The sequence below is a fragment of the Schistocerca nitens genome, chromosome 6 (assembly GCF_023898315.1).
Source record: "Schistocerca nitens isolate TAMUIC-IGC-003100 chromosome 6, iqSchNite1.1, whole genome shotgun sequence".
NCBI classification, from domain to species: domain Eukaryota; kingdom Metazoa; phylum Arthropoda; class Insecta; order Orthoptera; family Acrididae; genus Schistocerca; species Schistocerca nitens.
The window spans coordinates 248,645,434-248,671,374 of record NC_064619.1 but is presented as its reverse complement, the minus strand read 5'-3'; the positions used below and the strand labels follow the sequence as shown (position 1 = coordinate 248,671,374).

Sequence of the window (25,941 nt, the reverse complement as noted above, 5' to 3'; positions counted from 1 at the left end):
GCCACGGTCTGTCTTTCTCGTGGCAGACAGGAGCCTCGGCTCACCTTGTCGATGTCCGGCTTCTGGAGGAGCCGCGCGCAGCGGACGCCGGGCACTGGCCAGGGCAGCGGGAAGGCGGCGCTGCGCGTCACCAGCTCGTCCAGCAGGGAGTCGGGCGGCGGCTGCGGCCGCGGGGGCGGCGCCACCCCCGCGCACAGCTGCAGCGCGCGCTCCGCCGCCGAACCGGGCAGCACGTCCGGCACGCTGGGCAGAGCCGACAGGTCCGCCGACGACCCGCTGCGGTACGTCTCGTCCACCTGCCGGCAGCGTACACACTTAGAGGTGCAAACGATGCGTCATTGTTTCAGAAACATATTTGAAGAAGTTGAAAAATCAGCCAACCAGTTGCAAATAAAGATTTATTAGCCCTTGACCTAGGTTTCGATATTCGTATAAATATCTTCTTCAGAAGTAATGACCCTGTTACATCATATGATGGTATAGTAGATTACATGTACCATCATATGATGTAACAAGTTGGTCCACTACGGAAGACGGGGAGTAGCTCACAATTGGTTCACTTCTTACTTTAACAACAGACAGTGTCGAGAATGGCTATGACGTGAGGGGCACCGTAAAATGGGGGATGCCGCAGGGATCAGTGTTGGGGCCACTCCTGTTCTGTAACACCCCACCCATCACTTATCTGGTTTTGCTGTGTGTTCACCCCAGGTAATTGACTAACAGATCAACAGAGAGTGCAAAACTGCCGCAGTGTCGGATAATGCAAAGAAAGTAATAAGGCCTGTGACTCCTGATTGAACTGCGGTGGCAGTGTTGACATTAATTGATTCAAAATTGATCCCTTTTAATTAAAAAGGGGTGCACATTGATGTTATATGTAGCTATTGAACACCAGATGCAAATGTTGAACATTAAATTAATTAAGAAAGTGACTTGGGATTTCAACTACTTGATTGAAAACAGATGCAGTCGATTAGCACAGATTTATTTTTAACTCACGACCTTCAATCATCACATTACATTACTCTCCTAACAGGCAGTGGTGATAAATTGCGTTTGCGTAGAGTAAAGCGCGATAAATGAAAAGTAATTCCTATCGACTGACCTAGGCGTAATGCGAAGTGTGAGAAGAATTCTACAATACACGGCCCGTGAAACCCTCGTGGAAACTTTGCCGACGTGATCCAACAAATTAATCAGTGGCCGGAGCGGGCGCAATATCTCCGAATTCAGCGTGGCGGCGTGGCGTCGTTATGCGGACGTCGGCCTACTTCGTGGTGCTGCAAGGCTGCGCTCGTCTATTCACTTCTAGCTATCTTGCTCAGTACATAGCTGAACGAAAAGTTCCTATCTCCAAGCTCAATCGTTCCGTTTGTTAAGTCCTAAACTGCAAAGATGCTCACTCTCTCTCAGGTAAGCTGAGTAAAGAACGACACGTCCGCACTCTAGGCAAGCTGGGAACGGAAGACCACTACGGAAACTTCTCCCAGTCCGCTCTTCGCCTCGGTTTCCCCTCCAGCAAAATCACTTACGCCAATTGCAGCGCAAGTCGCGTTAATTACGCGTCGCTTCCCAGCGCCGACCAATGCCTGCTCTGGTAAGTGAACAAATTCCCACAAAATTTCCCTTCCTCTCAACTTCTGCTATTTAGCTCCTCCCAGGCCATCTATCAAGGTTAGTGTCTGCACAAAACACCAATTTTTCCGGAATTCTGACTCCCAGAAGAGTACTTCAGATTCCTTGGTCCTACGTTCCCATCGGAGGCCGGCGTATTTCATTCTGTCGCTCTTCACCTGATTTACTTCAGACTCTGCGGACCGTGAATTCAGCGTGAAGTTGCTATAGTCACGAACACACATATTTTGGCCTCTGTTGACCGCTCCACCGTAGCTTTGCACGGCTTTCTCGCATGTTTCACTGAAAACGGGACGACAGACATTTGTCAACAGGGTACAAGTTCTCCATCTGCTTCCCGGTACACCAGCATGGGTTCAACCACCCGCTCACTGTCACTCATCTTAAGGCAGCTGGAGGCCGCGCCCCGTTACTGCTTTCTCAGAGCTTGAGCCACCCTAAGCTGCCTATTGTCACTTCCCTTCGCCGCTCCCCAGCTGGCCACGGTCAACTCGAATACTTCCCTGGGATAAACTAGCCTCCAGTAAAACGACGCGTTTCCTCAAAGTTTTCATGTCGTCTGAAGTACTTTAAAACCATCAACTGACATTAATTATTCCAATATGTCCATACTATACCCTCTAAAAGATGCATTGTGCCCCGTCAGTCATTTTTGTTCAGCCCTACTGTTCGCTCAACGTGAGTTAGGTGATCTTTAATGACTTCATTTAAGGGGCATAGTTCTTGCCATCTTACAGTTCCTTATTTATATAAATGATATGCAGTATTATGGGTAATTCTAAAATATTTCTGTTTGCTGACGACACTAGTTTGGCAGTAAATTTGTGTGCAACATTGGCTCTCTTTCAAATAGCGCAGTTCATGACATAAGTTCATGGCTTGTAGAAAATAAACAAATACTAAATCGCAGTAAGACTCAGTTTTTACAGTTCCTGACACGCAATTGAACAAAATCCGACGTTTTAATTTCACAGAATGAGCATATGATTAGTGAAACTATACAGTTCAAATTTCTAGATGTTCAGATAGATAGTAAACTTACGTAGAAAGCCCACGTTCAGGATCTTGTCAGAGACTTAATACTGCTATTTTTACTATTCTAACTGTATCTGAAGTAAGTGATCGTTCGACACGAAAATTAGTCTACTTTGCTTATTTTCACTCGCTTATGTTGTACGGTATTATAGTGTGGGGTAACTCTTTCCATACTAAACGGATATTTTTTCCTCAGAAACGACCGGTTCGAGCAATAAGTGGTGTAAGTTCGCGAACCTCTTGTCGACCCCTGTTCACTAGTCTGGGTATTACCGCATTGGCCTCTCAATGTATACACTACTGGCCATTAAAATTGCTACACCACGAAGAAGACGTGCAACAGACGCGAAATTTAACCGACAGGAGGAAGATGCTGTGATATGCAAATGTTTAGCTTTTCGGGCATTCACACAAGGTTGGCGCCGGTGGTGACACCTACAACGTGCTGACATGAGGAAAGTTTCCAACCGATTTCTCATACATAAACAGCAGTTGACCGGCGTTGCCTGGTGAAACGTTGTTGTGATGCCTCGTGTAAGAAGGAGAAATGCGTACCATCACGTTTCCGACTTTGATAAAGGTCGGATTGTAGCCCACCGCGAATGCGGTTTATCGTATCGCGACATTGGTGCTCGCGTTCGTCAAGATCCAATGACTGTTAGCTGAATATGGAATCGGTGGGTTCAGGAGGGTAATATGTAACGCCGTACTGGATCCCAACGGCCTCGTATCACTAGCAGTCGAGATGACAGGCATCTTACCCGCATGGCTGTAATGGATCGTACAGCCACGTCTCGGTCCCTGAGTCAACAGATGGGGACGTTTGTAAGACAACAACCATCTGCACGAACAGTTCGACAGCGTTTGCAGCAGCATGGACTATCAGCTCGGAGACCATGGCTGCGGTTACCCTTGACACTGCATCACAGACAGGAGCGCCTGCGATGGTGTACTCAACGACGAACCTGGGAGCACGAATGGGAAAACGTCATTTTTTCGGATGAATCTAGGTTCCGTTTACAGCATCATGATCGTCGCATCCGTGTTTGGCGACATCACGGTGAACGCACATTGGAAGCGTGTATTCGTCATCGCCATACTGGCGTATCACCCGGTGTGATGGTATGGGGTGCCATTGGTTACACGTCTCGCTCACCTCTTGTTCGCAATGACGGCACTCTCAACAGTGGACGTTACATTTCATATGTGTTACGACCCGTGGCTCTATCCTTCACTCGATCCCTGCGAAACCCTACATTTCAGCAGGATAATGCACGACCGCATGTTGCAGGTCCTGTACGGGCCTTTCTGGAAACAGAAAATGTTCGACTGCTGCCCTGGCCAGCACATTCTCCAGATGTCTCACTAATTGAAAACGTCTGGTCAATGGTGGCCGAGCAACTGGCTCGTCACAATACGCCAGTGACTACTCTTGATGAACTGTGGTATCGTTTTGAAGCTGCATGGGCAGCTGTACCTGTACACGCCATCCAAGCTCTGTTTGACTCAATGCCCAGACGTATCAACGCCGTTATTAGGGATAGAGGTGGTTGTTCTCAGTACTGATTTCTCAGGATGTATGCACCCAAATTGCAAAGTTCTAGAATAATATATTTGTCCAATGAATACCCGTTTATCACCTGCATTTCTTCTTGGTGTAGCAATTTTAATGGCCAGTAGTGTATTTGAAGAAGTTGAAAAATCTGCCAACCCGTTGCAAATAAAGGTTTACTAGCCCTTGACCTACGTTTCGATGTTCGTAAAAATATCTTCTTCAGAAGTAATGGCCCTGTTACATCACATGATGGTACAGTAGATTAGATGTAGCATCATGTTCAAAATGGTTCAAATGGCTCTGAGCACTATGCGACTCAACTTCTGAGGTCAGCAGTCGCCTAGAACTTAGAACTAATTAAACCTAACTAACCTAAGGACATCACACACATCCATGCCCGAGGCAGGATTCGAACCTGCGACCGTAGCGGTCGCTCGATTCCAGACTGTAGTGCCCAGAACCGCACGGCCACTCAGGCCGGCTAGCATCATGTGATGTAACAAGTTGGTCCATTATGGAATTGGGGGGGGGGGGGGGGTAGCTCACAATTGGTTCACTTCTTACTTTAACAACAGACAGTGTTGAGAATGGCTGTGACGTGGGGTCTGAGTGGGACACGGTAAAATGTGGGGTGACCCAGAAATCAGTTTTGGGGCCACTCCTGTTCCTTATTTATATAAATGATATGCCGTCTAGTATTACGGGTAATTCTAAAATATTTCTGTTTGCTGACGACACTAGTTTGGCAGTAAAGTTGTGTGCAACATTGGCTCTGTTTCAAATAGCGTAGTTCATGACATAAGTTAATGGCTTGTAGAAAATAAACGAACGCTAAATCGCAGTAAGACTCAGTTTTTACAGTTCCTGACACACAATTCAACAAAACCTGACGTTTTAATCACACAGAATGGGGATATGATTAGTGAAACTGTACAGTTCAAATTTCTAGGTGTTCAGATATATAGTAAACTTAAGTGGAAAGCCCACGATCAGGATCATGTTCAGAGACCTAATGCTGCCATTTTTACTATTCGAACGGTATCTGAAGTAGCTGATGGTTCGACACGAAAATTAGTCTACTTTCCTCAGTTTCATTCCCTTATGTAGTATGGTATTATATTTTGGGGTAACTCTTCCATTCTAAAAGGATATTATTGCCTCAGAAACGGTTGATTGCGTTCACTTAAATTTATGGCTTGACTTTTTTTGGGTTCATAAACATTTTCTTTTTATCTGTTATTACTTTTATGTTGTAATTTGATGTACTGACACGTTCCATGACGTTGTAGATTCGCTCCTCAATTTGGTCCTACAGAACCTGACGTGTAAATAAATAAATAAATAAACAAGGCCACTACATCTCAAGAAAATAATTTTACAAATACCGAAAAACCTAGGTCAACGGCAAACAAATCTTTATTTGTAAATGGTAGGCTGATTTTTCAACCTCTTCAGAGATACACATTTGCTGCTTCGCAGCTACGCTTAAGATTTAGAAACATATTTTGTTTTAATAGGAAAATATAGATTTTTTTCAATTGACGTTCCCAATTGCAAATCATCGATATTATTTTGAACAATGTTTCATTTCAACGTCTGTTTTTTTCTGTTTTTAACCATGCCCTCCTTTGTCAGCTGCCATTCAAAGTAAAAGTTTGCTTGACTCCCAGTTCCCTTTATACTTTTTTGTGAAAATGGTGATATAAAAAAGAGATAAGGCTGTGGTAAATTTATTTTTAACAGTAAATTGAACTATTAAACTCGTGAAAATGGTAAATTGCTGCATTAATCGTAATTATGGAACGCCACTAAAACCAACAACAACAGCTATACTTCCAACGAGTCAGAAAAAGGAGACAAGACTTTTGATGTATGGAAATATCATAAACATTTAGCACATAGTGGTATTAAGTTTAGGCTGTTGTCATCCACTGCTACACTGGAGGCCGAATTAAAGATGTACGAGCATACTGGTTCAGTGTTGCTGCGATCACTCAAAATCCTATTGAAATGTCGGAAGACATTAAATCCATGTTTCCAGACGTATATAAGGCCGTCATGAACTATTTACAAATTGTAGCAATGTCGGTCCCAAGCGAACGATTTTTTTTCCAGAGGCGGTGCGACAATAAATCAACAATGTAATCGTTCGTCGGGGAACGGCTTTTAAAAGTGTTGTTTTTACATTCAGTTTCTAAACTGTGAAATGCAACTTTGATTAATACGAAAAGTAAAAAGAAAATACTAATACTGTTTTAAAGCAATTTGGTGTCATGTGCTGTATACTTGTTTTGAGACTAGAAAATATAAAACTGTAATTGATTATTTAATTTGTAGTAGCAATTAATTAATTTCTTTGACACACACATTGCGTACTATAGTAAAAACGCACAAACTGGTAGTTTTTGCTCCCATCGATGATCTGAAAAAAAAGAAGTTCAAATGTGTGTGAAATCTTATGGGACTTAACTGCTAAGGTCATCAGTCCCTAAGCTTACACACTACTTAACCTAAATTATCCTAAGGACAAACACACACACCCATGCCTGAGGGAGAACTCGAACCTCCGCCGGGACCAGATGATTTGAAAAAACGTCAGTGTTTCGATACATTGGTATCTTCTAGACGATATTCATTTCTATGATCTTATTTTCAGAACATCGATATATTGTACATCGATGTTTACCATAATGATATCTGCATCTCTAGCCACATACATACATACGTACATACATACATTAATCCTTGTTCCATAGATCATGAATATGACATTTCGTAATGATGTGGAACGTGTCACTTTAACATAAGTTTTCTTTACGCAAGATAATTAATTAAATTTTTTTTACAGTTACTACTTCCTATCTAAGAAGTCATCTATTGAGTAGAAGGAGTTGTCATTCAGAAATGTTGGTTGGCTATCTGTCAGACTTTTAATACTATTTGGAAAATGACCAAAGATTATTGTGGCGGCATAATTCACCACTTTCTGTGCCAAAGTGAGATTTAATCTAGAATAGTGAATATCATTCTTTCTTCTAGTGTTGTAGTTATGCACTTCGCTGTTATTTTTGAATTGGGATGGGTTATTTCGTAAGTGAATATATGTATTGCGAAGGTACTGTGAATATCCCGAGTTCCTTAAATAAATTTCTGCAAGGTGATCTTGAGTGGGCTGATTACATGCTTTTGTGCAATGAATACTTTCTCTCTTAATGACGAATTGCCCCAAAATATGATGCCATATGAAAGCCATGAATGAAAACAGGCACAGTAGGCTAATTTTCTGATATGTTTGTCACCAAAATTTGCAATAACCCTAATAGCATAAGTAGCTGAACCTAACCCTTTCAGCAGATCATCGATGTGTTTCTTCCAATTCAATTTCTCATCAATGCATACACCCAGAAATTTTGGGTATTCTACCTTAGCAAAAGACTTCCGTTCATAGTCTATATTTATCAATGATGTTATGCCATTTACTGTACAGAATTGTATAAACTGTGTTTTCTCAAAATTTAGTGAGAGGCCATTTGCAGAGAACAACTTAATAATTTTCTGAAAGACATTATTTGCAATTTCCTCAGCTGATTCTTGCTTCTTGGGTGTGATTACTATACTTTTATCATCAACAAAAAGAACTAAATTTTCATCTTCATGAATATAGAGTGGCAAGTCGTTAAAATATGTTAAGAACAATAAGAGACCCAAGACTGAACCCTGTGGGACACCATTCTTGATACCTCCCCAGTTAGAGGACCCTGCTGGTTTTTGTAGACTATCTGTACTGTTAATTTCAACCTTCTGCATTCTTCCAGTTAAGTATTAATTAAACCATTTGTGCACTGTCCCACTCATACCATAATACTTAAGCTTATCTAGAAGAATTTCATGATTCACTCAATCAAAACCCTTTGAGAGATCAAAAAATATCCCAATGGGTGATGTTCGGTTATTCATTGCATTTAATATTTGATCAGTGAAAGCATATATAGCATTTTCTGTTGAAAAGCCTTTCTGAAAACCAAATTGACATTTTGTTAGTACTTCATTTTTACAAATATGTGATGCTATTCTTGAATACATTACTTTTTCAAGACTTTTAGATAAAGATGTCAGAAATGAGATTGGGCAGTAGTTGTTAGCATCATTCTATCCACTTTTCTATGCAGTGGTTTAACAATAGCATATTTCTGTCTATCTGGAAAAATTCCTTGTTTCAGTCACCTACTACGTATGTGGCTGAGAATCCTACTTACTTGTTGGGAACAAGCTTTTGGTACTCTGTTGGAAATGCCATCAATTCCCTGTGAGCTTTTACTTTTGAGTGAATTTATTAATTTCCTAATTTCAGTAGGAGAGGTGGGTTGAATTTCAATTTTATCAAATTGCATAGGTACTGCCTCTTCCATATACTGCCTTGCATTTTCCAATGAATAGCTGGAACCTATTTTCTCTACAACACTTAAAAATGGTTATTAAAAATAGTTTCTACATCTGACTTCTTGATAAGAAACATTCAGCTAGAGGTGGGAACAACCGAATGAAAACAATTGATTCAATCGCTTCTCGCTTAAGTGTCGGTTGGATTATTCATTAATTTTTTTGAGTAAAACCAATATGTGGGAACCAGCTGAAACAAAAGAATCCATTTGGTCGGTTGTAGTTTTATGTATCCGTAGGTTTATCATTCATCCGTTTCTTTCGAGTGAAACCAGCCTTTGGGAGCAGCCTAATGGAAACAGTCGTCGTAGAGCGGCGCATTCAGTTCTGAGCGGAAACTTCAATCTTTTTGCCACTGTTAAATCATTATTGTTGATTGCCCTCTATCACCTGTCGTCACTGTTGTTGCCGTACCGATAGTTGCTTTTTATTTTGTGTCAATGAGTAACTTTTAGTTGAGTTTTCGTTCACATTTATGAATCGGCGTTCTCTTAACACTGAACGCTGTGTCCGGATCAAATTGTCAAAAAGCTCTGTGGGATTGGAATGGAAGAAATCAAATGACTGAATAAAAGGTGATCCTCAAGATAAATTCAATATGAGAAGATGATTCCTATTATGAAACACTTATTAGTTAAAGAAACTGAAAGAAAATTAACAAATCATAACAAATTTTACGCGCCCTAAAATGCTTCCGAGAAAAATGACAGTAGGTGTTTAAAAAGCAGGTGATTAAGTCTCCAAACAATTAAAAAATTTGTGTCTTATATACTTGCTGTTCACATCACCTCAGCGTTTACCAACATAGAATTAATTATTGGTGATGGGTGCAAACCAGCGGGAAGAGAGAGGCAGAGCTTGCTTCGGTTTAAATGAAAAAGTAATTGATCCCTTATTTAAATGTAAATTTATAATACAGCACTAGTTAATAACCTTTTGAAACCAAACAAAAATCTTTATTTAATGCTGAAAGTGTGAAAAACTCGTATTTAAGTAAATAAATACATAAATTTTGAAAATATTACGTTTTTCAGTAATATACTTTTTATTCACCTCTCCTTGAAATAAGACACGTTATTTGTCCGTTAAGAGGTTGGCAACCCTAGTCTGCTGTGTTTCATGTGCAACCAGCAGCACTGAAAAAGTACGTAAATGAAATCAGTCAAAAGAGGAGCCTTATTGAAAATAATCATGTAACTGCCAAAACCGTCAGTCGCTTGTCTCTCATTAAGTGAAACCACTCAAACCCGGATATGAGTGAAGCACATTCATTTAGCTTACGCGGTAGCAAAGCCTAGTTTCATTTGGTTGTTTCATTCGATTGAAAAAACCGACTGAACGAACAAACAATCGGTTGATAGAATCAGTCTGTTGTTCCATCACTATTGACAACAAATACCGTGAGTGAACGCAACAAATTTATTTCCAAACAAGACACTCAGCGCATACCGTCGACATTTTCATTATCGTGCAGATATTTTCAGTGTGATACATATACAAAGATAACGGGGGCTACGAAACCAGATTAAATGTAATTGCGCTGTAACAAGCCAATGGAGACCACAGGTACCTTATACAAAAAAATACACAGAGAATGTGCCTGAAATGTTATCTGATGTTTCTACACTCGTGGAAATTGAAATAAGAACACCGTGAATTCATTGTCCCAGGAAGGGGAAACTTTATTGACACATTCCTGGGGTCAGATACATCACATGATCACACTGACAGAACCACAGGCACATAGACACAGGCAACAGAGCATGCACAATGTCGGCACTAGTACAGTGTATATCCACCTTTCGCAGCAATGCAGGCTGCTATTCTCCCATGGAGACGATCGTAGAGATGCTGGATGTAGTCCTGTGGAACGGCTTGCCATGCCATTTCCACCTGGCGCCTCAGTTGGACCAGCGTTCGTGCTGGACGTGCAGACCGCGTGAGACGACGCTTCATCCAGTCCCAAACATGCTCAATGGGGGACAGATCCGGAGATCTTGCTGGCCAGGGTAGTTGACTTACACCTTCTAGAGCACGTTGGGTGGCACGGGATACATGCGGACGTGCATTGTCCTGTTGGAACAGCAGGTGCCCTTGCCGGTCTAGGAATGGTAGAACGATGGGTTCGATGACGGTTTGGATGTACCGTGCACTATTCAGTGTCCCCTCGACGATCACCAGTGGTGTACGGCCAGTGTAGGAGATCGCTCCCCACACCATGATGCCGGGTGTTGGCCCTGTGTGCCTCGGTCGTATGCAGTCCTGATTGTGGCGCTCACCTGCACGGCGCCAAACACGCATACGACCATCATTGGCACCAAGGCAGAAGCGACTCTCATCGCTGAAGACGACACGTCTCCATTCGTCCCTCCATCCACGCCTGTCGCGACACCACTGGAGGCGGGCTGCACGATGTTGGGGCGTGAGCGGAAGACGGCCTAACGGTGTGCGGGACCGTAGCCCAGCTTCATGGAGACGGTTGCGAATGGTCCTCGCCGATACCCCAGGAGCAACAGTGTCCCTAATTTGCTGGGAAGTGGCGGTGCGGTCCCCTACGGCACTGCGTAGGATCCTACGGTCTTGGCGTGCATCCGTGCGTCGCTCCGGTCCGGTCCCAGGTCGACGGGCACGTGCACCTTCCGCCGACCACTGGCGACAACATCGATGTACTGTGGAGACCTCACGCCCCACGTGTTGAGCAATTCGGCGGTACGTCCACCCGGCCTCCCGCATGCCCACTATACGCCCTCGCTCAAAGTCCGTCAACTGCACATACGGTTCACGTCCACGCTGTCGCGGCATGCTACCAGTGTTAAAGACTGCGATGGAGCTCCGTATGCCACGGCAAACTGGCTGACACTGACGGCGGCGGTGCACAAATGCTGCGCAGCTAGCGCCATTCGACGGCCAACACCGCGGGTCCTGGTGTGTCCGCTGTGCCGTGCGTGTGATCATTGCTTGTACAGCCCTCTCGCAGTGTCCGGAGCAAGTATGGTGGGTCTGACACACCGGTGTCAATGTGTTCTTTTTTCCATTTCCAGGAGTGTATAAGGAAAAGGTTTATTTAGACAGAAAAAATAAAATAATAAAAGAACACGAAAATAAAAGAAAAAAGAATAGGAAAATAAAACAGTTCTTTGTGTGCAGCCTTTTATCTGCAGATAAAATAACGGTATGATTTTTTTCTGTTGAAAGAGTGGTTAAAGAATTTTTGAGAAATCGACAATTGAAAATTAAATAAGTTCAATACAGAACGTTTGAGAATGAGCCATCCAATTTCACGAAACTACATATTTGAACGAAGACAGAAACTTAGCGAAAATTTTAACTAACACATTGAAATCAAATCTTTATATTGGCGGTACTTATAAGGTACCAGTTCGCGTGGTACCCGGTGATCTCGTGGTGTGGCACGCTAGTTCATTAGCCAGTCTGCATCAAATCGAGATGGCGATAACATTGTAAGAAAAGGCATTTTGCTGTTTTCCTTTCAACAGGTGCAGTTCAGTTACTGCTGTGCGGACTGATTTTCGTCAAGATTACGACAGTGTACATTCTACAGCGTAAGGGGCGTACGAATCCCTCATTTCACCATTGGCCTCCAAAGTTGCCTAATCTTACGGTATTTGATTTCTTTTTCTTCTGTTTTTGTAGAGGTTTGTAGAAAACTCTGTCAATGGGCCTCGCTTTCCGACTATTTTGAATGAAATGCGACGTTGCACTTAAGCAGCAGTGAATGCTAGCTTCGTGCACGGTCGCAAAAGTATGATATACGTCTGACTATTGCCCGGATGTCTGTCGTGCATCCAGCGGGGGACACACTGAACATTTGTGAAAGGTGAAACTACACTCATCTGTAAAGCAGCTTCATACGTTTAATTATAATATGATTAATATGTTAAATATCTGACTTCAAGCATGTAAGCGAGAAAAAGTTTATGAAAGATCTGAAATTATGCTTAAAATTTGTTAGAAGTCGTTAAGTGCTCCCAATATGAAAAAATGGAGCAATTATATTGGGTAATTTGCACTGCACTTTAAGCAAAAACTATATTTATCACGCACATCAATGTTTATAACGCCATTTCTCGTAAACTGTGTGTCGTACAGTGATACAATTTTGCAGATATTCAACTATATATATATATATATATATATATATATATATATATATATATATATATATATATATATATATATATATATATATATATATATATATATATAGGGTGGTCCATTGATCGTGACCGGGACAAATATCTCACGAAATAAGCGTCAAGCGAAAAAACTACAAAGAACGAAACTTGTCTAGCTTGAAGGGGGGAACCAGATGGCGCTATGGTTGACCCGCTAGATGGCGCTGCCATAGGTCAAAAGGATATTAACTGCCTTTTTTTAAAAATAGGAACCCCCATTTTTTTTATTACATATTCGTGTAGTACATAAAGAAATATGAATGTTTTAGTTGGACCACATTTTTCGCTTTGTGATAGATGGCACTGTAAGTCACAAACATACGGCTCACAATTTTAGACGAACAGTTGGTAACAGGTAGATTTTCTAAATTAAAATACAGAACGTAGGTACGTTTGAATATTTTATTTCGGTTGTTCCAATGTGATACATGTACCTTCGTGAACTTATCATTTCTGAGAACGTATGCTGTTACAGCGTGATTACCTGTAAATACCACATTAATGCAATAAATGCTCAAAATGATGTCCGTCAACCTCAATGCATTTGGCAATACGTGAAACGACATTCCTCTCAACAGCGAGTAGTTCGCCTTCCATAATTTTCGCACATGCATTGACAATGCGCTGACGCATGTTGTCAGGCGTTGTCGGTGGATCACGATAGCAAATATCCTTCAATTTTCCCCACAGGAAGAAATCCGTGGACGTCAGATCCGGTGAACGTGCGGGCCATGGTATGGTGCTTCGACGACCAATCCACCTGTCATGAAATATGCTATTCAATACCGCTTCAACCGCACGCGAGCTATGTGCCTGTCATCCATCATGTTGGAAGTACATCGCCATTCTGTCATGCAGTGAACCATCTTGTAGTAACATCGGTAGAACATTACGTAGGAAATCAGCATACATTGCACCATTTCGATTGCCATCGATAAAATGGGGGCCACTTATCCTTTCTCCCATAATGCCGCACCATACATTAACCCGCCAAGGTCGCTGATGTTCCACTTGTCGCAGCCATCATGGATTTTCCGTTGCCCAATAGTGCATATTATGCCGGTTTACGTTACCGCTGTTGGTGAATGACGCTTCGTCGCTAAATAGAACGCGTGCAAAAAATCTGTCATCGTCCCGTAATTTGTCTTGTGCCCAGTGGTAGAACTGTACACGACGTTCAAAGTCGTCGCCATGCAATTCCTGGTGCATAGAAATATGGTACGGGTGCAATCGATGTTGCTGTAGCATTCTCAACACCGACGTTTTTGAGATTCCCGATTCTCGCGCAATTTATCTGCTACTGAAGTGCTGATTAGCCGCGACAGCAGCTAAAACACCTACTTGGGCATCATCATTTGTTGCAGGTCGTCGTTGACGTTTCACATGTGGCTGAACACTTCCTGTTTCCTTAAATAACGTAACTATCCGGCGAACGGTCCGGACACTCGGATGATGTCGTCCAGGATACCGAGCAGTATACATTGCACACGCCCGTTGGGCATTTTGATCACAATAGCCATACATCAACACGATATAGACTTTTTTCGCAATTGGTAAACGGTCCATTTTAACACGGGTAATGTATCACGAAGTAAATACGGTCCGCACTGGCGGAATGTTATTTGATACCACGTACCTATACGTTTGTGACTATTACACCGCCATCCATCGCAAAGCGAAAAAAGTGGTCCAACTAAAATATTCATATATCTTTATTTACTACACGAATATGTCATATAAAATGGGGGTTCCTATTTAATAAAACGCAGTTGACGTCCGTTTGAACTATGGCAGCGCCATCTAGCGGGCCAACCATAGCGCCATCTGGTTTCCCCCTTCAAGCTAGAGGAGTTTCGTTCTTTGTAGTTTTTTCGTTTGATGCTTATTTCGTGAGATATTTGGCCCGGTCACTATCAATGGACCACCCTGTATATATAGGGTGGTCCATTGATCAGGGGGCCTGAAAACGATTAACGCAACAATGAAGATGTTTGCGTAAATAAATTAAATTTGAAAGAGACTGCTGCAGGTGTTTTAATTTTCATTTCATACTGAACAGACGAAGTTCCTGTAAGCATCTACTACAAGGATGGTCATACAAAGACAACATGGATAGTTAGTTTTCTTTTCTGAGACGGAGTTGTAGGCAACACTCACGGTGCATTGAGAATTTCTTCATCATTCTATAAAAATGGTTGTTAGCAGTGCCAATTCTCTCATTCCCTTATTAGTTCATAATTGAAATGAAGCAGCTACAAAAGCTAAACATTGTTTACCTTTCGTAATTTTAAAAATAAAAACGTTCAAAGAAAATTATTTTTCATTCTAAATTTAGTTAGGCGCTAACGTTGATGATGGGGAGGGATGAGGGTGTTGTGTCTAGTTCATACAGCATAGACACAATGAGGTAGCTAGGTGCACGCTAAACTAACGCAGACGGGCTTGAAGTTCTGGAACATGAGACTTATTAATGCACTAAAGAAAAGTACGTAGTTTTATAATACTTAACTTTATTCTCTTGTTGGAATACATCTCTCTTGAATATTAGTAAGCTATAAGCACTGATACAAATGGCGCCTTGCTAGGTAGTAGCTATGGACTAAACTGAAGGCTATTCTATCTGTCTCTCGGCAAATGAGAGGAAAGCTTCGTACGTCTGGTCGCAAGCTATGTCTTCCGTACAACTGGGGCGAGGTCATGTCCGTGTCTTGTGACCTGCCATGTGGTGGCGCTAGGTTTGCGATTACACAGTGGCGACACGCGGGTCCGACATGTACTACAGGACCGCGGCCGATTTAAGTTACCACCTAGCAAGTGTGGTGTCTAGCGGTGACACCACAGAGGGGCCTGCTACGTAATATCTGATTTCTCTCGTCGGTAAGGGTCTTAGAATGATTGGTAACCATTATGCTAGTAGTAGTGATCATGCCAGCTATTATCGATGTGCGAATGAAGCTTCTAACTAAACTATCATTTAAATGTTAGACAACTGAAATATGTATTCAAGGTAGTAAAATTATAAATGAAGTTCGTCTCTTTTATTAAACTGATATTGAATTAATAACAACACAGGAGTGAATGCTGGACGCAACCTTTCACTAGCGAGAACCAAACAAAACATGAATCAGGTGTACTATCGGTGGATTGTGTATCCTCTTTCTTAAGAACTACACTAGCGTCCCGAATACGAACACTGTAGTATCAATTTATCACACTCAAAATAGCCAAAATCCAGAAGCATCAGTAAAGCACGTCTTCAGTTTGCGAAGGTTAGCACGTTGACAGTGCATCTCACTTCATTTCTAGAGGTGCAATATCATTCTAAGGTTTTCGTCCATAGACAGTGGAATTTAGTTTCACTATGTATGCACTTTACCCTAAAAAAAAATCTAGTCACTTACATCTGCGACAAAGCTATGTATTTTCGCTTCAGCTTGACCTCGTTGTCACACAGACACAATGCAACAACCGTACGAAGAACTTCGGCTGCTCCCGTGGATGGGATCTCTGCATCCAGCTGGAAGACACTGCAGACTGTCGTATTTTATAGCCAATAGAGCATTATTTTTCACGTGTATTACGTATATAAGGATTTTCAGCATTAGTAACAAATAGTTCACTTGGGGCAGTTTCTCCGCAACGTTTTTCACTCACACGCTAAATAGTCCATTTCACATTATCTCCGTGATTTTAATTCTGTGCGCCGTTTCTTAGATTAGTTATTTAACCGTATATCGTACTGTTGTTTATTGGGCACACTCAAAATAAAGACGAAACAATGCTACAGCGGTTGACACCAGGGTTATACAGACCTTTCCAAGAGTATGTGACATAATTTTCAACTTGATACTTCTACCACTTTCTGAGAAAAAAAGACGGACGAACAGACAGTCCGATAACAAATGACAAAAACTTTTTTGTGTGATGTAATTATAAATTATATATTTTCGAGTTTTCTCCTGTGGTGGTACTGTGAAACCTTGCTTCTTGACAAATTTCTTGATTCTATGCCAACGTGAAGTACCCTGTAGGTTTTGATGAGTGAGTTTGCGAAGTGTGAAAATATGTGCCATAGATAGCCGTATGTTTTGATTGCATTAACTTAGAAGCCTCACTTTTTTCCATCGTCAAGGGACAGTAGTCCTCAATACATTACATGAATTTTAACTTGATGAGCTTACCCGTTCTTGACAAAAAGGGTTTTGAACAGTCGGACAGAAAGGCAGACGGGCAACGGAGTGATTGTATTCGTAAAAGGATTCCCTTTTTATCGATTGAAGTACGGACCCCCCCCCCCCCCCCCCAAAAAAAAAAACATTTCAGTATTTAGCAAACGCCATAGCTGACGCCCGCCAACACAGGAGAAAAAACATTATAAATGTTATGAGTAATCATAGCTTGACATACGGTCACATCGGTTTCTGCGAAGCAATACTTATCCTAAAGACTTATACTAGAAGAAGAGTTGAAGAAAGGCAAACTCACATATATAGCACTTGTAGATTCAGATAACTTTGTTGACAATGCTGACTCGAATACAATCTTCAAAGTTTTGATGGTAGTGAGGATAGAATCTTGTCTACAACATGTATAGAGCCACACTTCAGTTATAAGGGTGAGGGGCAACATGACATGGCAAGAGGTGGTGGAGGAAACAGTAGTTTACAAATGAGACTAGCTTCTAAATTACCCATATTGCTATCGAATTTGTACATTGAGCATACAGCAAAGGAAACTATGGAGAAATTTGGAAATGGGATTAATATTAGGGAAGAAGAAACAAAAACTTCAACGTTTGCCGATTACATTGCAATTCTATCAGAGACCTGATATAATTAAATTTTCCTTGAGACATTTGAGTCTCATTTTTATCTACGATAATGATAGAAGCTGAAGAAATGAATTGAAATTTGAGCCATCGGGAGACTTCAACTTGGGTCTCCTTGCTTACTAGGCAGGCCTGTTAGCCATTACACCACCACAGCATTCTAATCAGCACATCTGCATGGACTACCCTAAACCAGTGCCCTCCCTAACATAAACTTACATTCTTGTCTTCAGTTTATTTTCCCGTTCTTAGGTCGTCACTGTTGCCGAGGTTCTCTGGTGTTGGAATAGCACCCCAGTACATCCAAAGCTGGGGTGCTACTCCAATACCAGAGAGCCTCAGCGATAGTGGCTATCTAAGCAAGGGAAAATAAACTGAAAAGTTTATGTTACGGAGGGCATTGGACGAGGGTAATCTGTGAAGGTGTGTTAGCTATACTGCTACAGTGGTGCAATGGCTAGCACACCTGTCGAGTAAGCAAGGAGTCCTTGGTTCAAGTCCAATCTATGGCACAAATTTTAATTCATTTCTTCAGATTCTATCATTATCTATCAGAGACAGTAGAGGGCCTGGATGATCAGTTAAATGGAATGAATAATGTCTTCAAAAGATGTTACCAGACGACCTTGAATCAAAGTAAAATGAGGGTGATGAAATGCAATCAAATTAAATTAGGCTATGTTAAGGGAATTAGATGAGGAAATGAGACATTAAAAGTAATTGACAAACTTTGCTATTAGGGCAGCAAAGTAACTAATGATGGCAGATGTAAAGAGACTAAAAAATGTAGAATGGCTATTGGAAGACAAGGTTACCTGAAAAATTTTATGTTTCCATCTAATATAAGAAATACAAGCAAATGTGATGTGTGTGTGTGTGTGTGTGTGTGTGTGTGTGTGTGTGTGTGTGTAGATATTGGTGAAAACTGTGCCCAATGCTGGTTAAAATGTATCACACGTCAGCTTATCTATGAGGTATCTAGTGGACAGAAAGGTAAGTTGTGCTAATCCCTGCCACCCTAGATCTAGTGAAGCAGGGCGTCCTCACGAAGCTGATCATTGCCATGTTATTCGCACTGTTTGTGCACTGAATCACTCCTCTACTACGTTTATTGTGACCACATCAGCTTGTGGCTGAGATAACTCGTTACTAATATTTGCAAACATAAAACTTTTAGCTATTAAATGAGAGAGGTTAAGCGGATAACAATGCAATTTATCAAGGCTAGTCCAACAGAAATGATCATTAAAAACACAAAAGAGGTTGGATTAATTTTGAAACTGAATAAAAAGGAATGAAGGACAAAAAGAATAACATTTGGGTCTCCACCAGCGAGATATCACTGGAAAATGCCATCATTTCTATGAAGGCGGTTGACGTAACATAAAATTCCGCTTGAATTTGCAAAAGTGGACAATTATAATTGGATGAAACAACATAAAGAAAAAAACAGCGTAAAACGTAAAGAAAACAGGGAGAAAGTCAGACATAAGACCGAAATAAAGTAGAATCAACAGCGCGAAAGAAGAAAACACGATTAAAAGCTCTCGAGTTGCATTTACATTATACAACATATCAGTGCCGACCTGAATAACTATACAGTGAGACAAGAATGTGTGAATGGTCCCCCTGCCTCTCGCACATTTCAGATGACCTGAAAATATGAAATTTATCAACGTGACCTAATCAAACTATCAGAACATTCCCCAATATTGCTACCACTGCGCTGCAGTATTAACAAAATCTCATGTAACGACCGTGTCAACAGGGCATGATGTCTCCACTGCTCAGCCAAGTTGCAGAACTCTGAACCCAGCACGTGTGCGCCTCCGGCTCCAGATCAAACGTGGAATAACAGCGTAATTACTAAACTAAATCTAGTCCTCTACAGTTTCCCTTAACTTCTCTCCTAAACTTGGTTCAGATGGTCTCTCCCTGCAGCTATGGCCAAGTGCAGGGTTTGGCGTTGAACACCCCTCCAGTGATAGTATTGTTATAATAACTTTTGCTAGCACGAAGTTTGTAAAAGCTGGGCCGGACAATCCACAGGCTAGCACAGATGGGAAGAGCCCTGAAACTTTGTTCCCACGTGCTTCGAAATATCCAGAGTAAAGGGTAAACAGAAGATCTGAGCTGTGGTTCCCAATAATGTTTTGAAAGATATCGCATCAAAACAGTTCCTGCCTAATGTGACATCCAGCCGTAGAGCTGTGTTAGAGACTGCGCGAGATATAGTGGCTGATGTGCAGTAACCCATTTTCGTCCAAACCGCTGGAGAAGTTCATTCGTTTGCTTGGAAGGGGAGGTCGACACTGTTTGCCCCTTTCGGCTGCTCAGCGACGTTCTTTTATCTCAGAACTAAGGCACACGCCCTACAGTCTTTCTCAAACGATTTTACAGAAACTATTTGGCAAACGTTTCATTTTTGGGTTACTTGTAGCTTTATATGTCAGCTTCACGATAATGTGCCCATAATTTCGTTAATGGTTATAGTTATTGTGATATTTGTTTTTTAGTAAGATATGGTGCGATATTCGAAAAAGTTGGCAATGAAAAATAGGGCCGCTATGATTTTGCGTTTGGTGCATATTACATAGTATGTTGCTATGTATGAAACTTTGCTAACATATTGAATTTTTCTTTATGATTGGGTGGAGGTCTCCGTCGCTCACCAATCTCAAGAAAATTGATCTGTTGTAGCAGACTCATTTGCGATCGCGTGCACCAGCGATAAAACCACAATGAAATATCCGTGACATTTCTCATATCTGATAAACTTTTTTAGATACTGAAATGAGGTTTACGCAAATGATAGCTCGATTATGCAAAACTTCGTTAACGACCATGTTATTCGGTTACCTACAAATTATTTAGAAGAAAAAATGTAATTCTTAAGGGCCATCGATAGCTGATGAGATGAGAAATGGCATGGGTTTTGGAAAAACAAGTGAAGACACTACACGTTTATTTTTGTACCAAGGGTGTACTTTTTTGTAAGCTTACTTCTCCTCAGTTCCCCACTTAATAAACTTGATACACCACTGTTCCAGAGTTGTCTTGGAATTGCATCTGCACAACATGTTAGTGAGCAAAGGAAGCACGTTTTAACATAGCAACAAGAGAAATGTAAATTTTGGTCAAAATTCGCCACTCATGACACTTCTCTGAAAGTTAGAAATGGTTAACAAGCTGATTGGGAATACATCGTGACTTTCGTTGCATTTTCAGCATAATTCTTTTTAGATACTAACCAAAGCAGAGGAGACAGACTTTTATGAATGGTAACCATGCAGTTATGGATGTCTAGGGGCTCCACCTGAAATTTATAAAAAAATGTGAGGTCAGACTTCGGTTTAGAACAGCACTTCCCCACCAGCGCTCAGCCTTTCCCCTACAGCGCCTACTCGCTACCACCTCCCCCTCATTATTCTCCCCATGCGTGCCGTGCCGATTGCCCCACTAACCGGCCACGTTAGTCTGCCAAGACTCTACTCACTGGTAGTACTGTATCCTGCTGCTCTCCAAGCCACCTGATCTTTGTGAGTGGATTAGCGTTGAACATCACAAAGGGTAGCTTCCATCGTCGGCCTGGCGGTGGGCACTCAACGACTATCAAGATGCCTGTGCGCAGAACCTCATTACCTGTTTCTCTCCCCAAGGCAGAGTTAAGGTGTAAATAATATGATGGTAATGACTGTATTAAGTTTGACTGGATAATGAGAAAGAAAAGTAAGGCGTTGTTAATCTACACTACTAGCCATTAAAATTGCTACACCAAGAAGAAATGCAGATGATAAATGGATATTTATTGGACAAATATATTATACTAGAACTGACATGTGATTACATTTACACGCAATTTGGGTGCATAGATCCTGAGAAATCAGTACACAGAACAACCACTAGATACACCTGGGCATTGAGTCACACAGAGCTTGGATGGCGTGTACAGGTACAACTGCCCATGCAGCTTCAAACACGATACCACAGTTCATCGAGAGTAGTGACTGGCGTATTGTGACGAGTCAGTTGCTCGCCCACCATTGACCAGACGTTTTCAATTGGTGAGAGATGTGGAGAATGTGCTGGCCAGGGCAGCAGTCGAACATTTTCTGTATCCAGAAAGACCCGTACAGGACCTGCAACATGCGGTCGTGCATTATCCTGCTGAAATGTAGGGTTTCGCAGGGATCGAATGAAGGGTAGAGCCACGGGTCGTAACACATCTGAAAAGTAACGTCCACTGTTCAAAGTGTCGTCAATGCGAACAAGAGGTGACCGAGACGTGTAACCAATGGCACCCCATACCATCACGCCGGGCGATACGCCAGTATGGCGATAGCGAATACACGCTTCCAATGTGCGTTCACCGCGATATCGCCAAACACGGATGCGACCATCATGATGCTGTAAACACAACCTGGATTCATCCAAAAAAATTATGTTTTGCCATCCGTGCACCCAGTTTCGTCGTTGAGTACACCATCGCAGGCGCTCCTGTCTGTGATGCAGCGTCAAGGGTAACCGCAGCCAGCCGGTCTGAGTGGCCGTGCGGTTCTAGGCGCTACAGTCTGGAACCGGGCGACCGCTACGGTCGCAGGTTCGAATCCTGCCTCGGGCATGGATGTGTGTGATGTCCTTAGGTTAGTTAGGTTTAACTAGTTCTAAGTTCTAGGCACTGATGACCTCAGAAGTTAAGTCGCATAGTGCTCAGAGCCATTTGAACCATTTAACCGCAGTCATGATTTCCGAGCTGATAGTCCGTGCTGCTGCAAACGTCGTCGAACTGTTCGTGCAGATGGTTGTTGTCTTGCAAACGTCCCCATCTGTTGACTCAGGGATCGAGACGTGGCTGCACGATCCGTTACAGCCATGCGGATAAGATGCCTGACATCTAGACTGCTAGTGATACGAGGCCGTTGGGATCCTGCACGGCGTTCCGTATTACCCTCCTGAACACACCGTTTCCATATTCTGCTAACAGTCATTGGATCTCTACCAGCGCGAGCAGGAATGTCGCGATATGATAAACCGCAATCGCGATAGGCTACAATCCGACCTTTATAGCCGTGATGGTACGCATTTCTCCTCCTTAAACGAGGCATCACAACAACGTTTCACCAGACAACGCCGGTCAACTTCTGTTTGTGTATGAGGAATCGGTTGGAAACTTTCCTCGTGTCAGCAGGTTGTAGGTGTCGCCACCGGCGCCAGCCTTGTGTGAATGCTCTGAAAAGCTAATCATTTGCATATCACAGCATCTTCTTCCTATCGGTTAAATTTCGCGTCTGTAAAACGTTATCTTCGTGGTGTAGCAATTTTAATGGCCAGTATTGTAAATTACCAGTATGTTCATCCTGTGGTCATTGAAGTTGGTGTATCGAATGAAATAGAAAATTGAATCGAAGTTAACCTGTACGGTAATCTTGTGAGTAAAAAGTAAAATGAGAGATGGCTGGTGAGAATGATCTGTGCATCTCAACGTAAGGAAGTGGTTCCTGGAGGTATTCATGTGTAGCGTAGCCATGTATGGAAATGAAACATTGGTGATGAACGGTACAATGAAGAAGAGATTAGAGGCTTTTGAAACATGATGCTGCGGAAGAATACTTAAGACTAGATAGGTAGTTCGAATAACTTAGGAGGTATGGAAACGAATAGGGGAAAAAAGAACAAGACGTCGGTCTTGTAGCTTCTACGCACTGAACGTAAGACAAGCCTGCAGGCAAGTACGTCCACGCGTACAAAAGCCCGCGGGTTTCGGGTAGTGAGGATGGGGCGGTGATTCCCCGCCTCTCCGCCCACCTGGCTCGCCAGAAGTCTTCCTCACAGTTTTCGCTCCGCCGCCTATCGATCCGCGAGCTTCCGATTCGTAGCGCATCTTCCAACTTGTTTTATTGGATCCACCGCCAATTCCCTCTCATAAATTTGATTCTGCGGCTCGTTTAAACTTCCTGTTATTCTGCATTAAGTTCTGTTTTGGACGTGGGAAGCCACCGTTTCTCTGCTGCTTTTCACTGCCGTATCTGGTAGTTGCATGCAGAAACACCACGTATATTCAATAGTGCGCGGGAATACCGTATTATGAGTGTCTGTAAATGAAATAAATTTACGAGCATCACGGGGTGGCATTCCCAGGCAGAACTGAGTATTCATCATAAGTAATATTCGAATTATCACCGATTTGTATCAAATGAATCAGTTTAGAGGGTATTTAAAACGATTTATATTTAAATATGTCTACATGCTGATTATTTACTGACTGGCGTGTACTACGGTACATTATTTACCTTAACGATAGAATTACTTCATTTTTTCTCCTCATTACGTTCCGTAGAATTGTAGGAATTTTTCAAAATAATCCGTCAGGTACATATCATTTGTATGTAATGTTAGGTATTAGTACCGAGATAATTCATTCCTTTAGGGGGGGGGGGGGTTAGTGTTTAACGTCCCGTCGACAAGGAGGTCAGTAGAGACGGAGCGCAAGCCCGGGTTAGGGAAGGATTGGGAGGGAAATCGGCCGTGCCCTTTCAAATGAACCATCCCGGCATTTGCCTGAAACGATTTAGGGAAATCACGGAAAACCTAAATCAGGATGGCCGGAGACGGGATTGAACCGTCGTCCTCCCGAATGCGTCATTCCTTTAGGACGCTAAGTCAGTTTTCATGAAGATTCATGAAGGGGTAGTTCCTGTAATAAACTAATACTCTTATTAACATCATGCTGCCTTCTGAGCCATGACGGATTATTTACAACTAATTTCGTAGAGCTTTAGACAAAATACGTAGCCGGCCGCGGTGGCCGAGCGGTTCTAGGCGCTTCAGTCCGGAACCGCGCGACTGCTACGGTCGCAGGTTCGAATCCTGCCTCGGGCATGGATGTGTGTTATGTCCTTAGGTTAGTTAGGTTTAAGTAGTTCTAAGTTCTAGGGGACTGATGATCTCAAATGTTAAGTCCCATAGTGCTCAGAGGCATTTGAACCAAAATACGTAACACTATAAACAGTTATCTATACGACGATCTTGAGTGAGTATCACATAACATTTTTCTAAACCTTTCTGTGTAGTAGGAACATTCTTTCTCAAATATGCGATGTCTTTGAGCAGGCATTTCAGAAAGAGAATAGTTAGAACACCTTAATTTACTTATCTGTTTAATTCCGACACTTATAATGACGTCAGGCAGGCAAGTTACATTTCTAAGAACCTCCAGAAACGAATTTTGTATCAAATTTTAACTTTTGTCTACACAGCATGTGCTTTTACCCGTGACGGATCTCGGCGAACACAGTGGCTGTAACTCAGTTACAGATGATTTAGAGCATGGGTTCTCAAACTATTGTGGTGTCGCAACTCTTTTGAAGTATTAAATATTTTACGGACTCCAAAAATAAGCTAAACCTGGTCTTATGTTCATTCTTTAATTACAATCATGTAATGAAAATGATACAGCAATAGGTACAGTATACACTACTGACTTCTGTAACAAATACAATAGAACACACAGTAATATAATACATAAAATAACACTATATTGTTCCCACAGTACATTGATAAAATTGTTTCCAGTTAATAGGAGAAATGAAGATGATTTTTATTTTTTATCTACTGTATGATGCAAGCTTGATAGAAGAGAGTTGAAGACGCATGTCGGATTCAGCATCCAGTCTGTTACGTCTTTTTAGCTGCAAATGCTGAGAATCCAGTCTGACAGAAGCAGGTTAGTGGGGACAGGAGAAGAAGAGTCAGAACCTGTGTGGCAAGTTGTAGCTAAGGTGCACCAAAAATCAAGTAATATTATTTTGAACAATGATTCCATACTTGATTCTGATGTCATTTCTAAAAAGGATTCATAGATTTCGTTTCGCTTATTTTCAGCCTTCTGTGAATAAGCACAAAAGGATTCTGAACCCAGGCGTTCATTTTCGGTTTTGTATTCTACTCTTCAGGAAAATACGTCTCAAAAGATGCACACATATCATGGAGACATTGGAACAGTTCTTCAAATATTTCATTTGGTAATGTTGCTGGCTCACCAACGAACACATTCAGTGTTAAAAAGCTTCCTATTACCATCATAAGCAATCCAAAAATCTAATTTTTTAAGGTGGTTATTTTCTTATTAGTACTGAAATCTGTTTTCTGTTTGCCTTGTAAAGATAGATTTAATTAATTAATTTTTCGAAGTATATCTGCCAAAAAACCTAATCTGAACAACCAAGTCAGATCACTCAAACGGTGTTTTA

At 41.9% G+C, this 25,941-nt stretch overlaps 1 protein-coding gene and 1 long non-coding RNA gene across 2 annotated transcripts in view; both read right to left on the bottom strand.

Annotated features, from left to right (window-relative positions):
- LOC126263311 (uncharacterized) overlaps positions 1-176 on the bottom strand; it is a gene marked incomplete at its 5' end in the record, with an annotated part of 175,224 nt that extends 175,048 nt beyond the window's left edge. The window contains one exon of the mRNA XM_049960400.1: positions 45-176. Within this exon, the coding sequence (XP_049816357.1) occupies positions 45-176 (132 nt within the window). The remainder of the gene's footprint in view (positions 1-44) is intronic.
- Positions 177-230: 54 nt separating this feature from the next.
- LOC126262925 (uncharacterized) overlaps positions 231-25,941 on the bottom strand; it is a 435,349-nt gene continuing 409,638 nt past the window's right edge. Inside the window, exon 4 of the long non-coding RNA XR_007546784.1 lies at positions 231-296. This is a non-coding gene — a long non-coding RNA (uncharacterized LOC126262925). The remainder of the gene's footprint in view (positions 297-25,941) is intronic.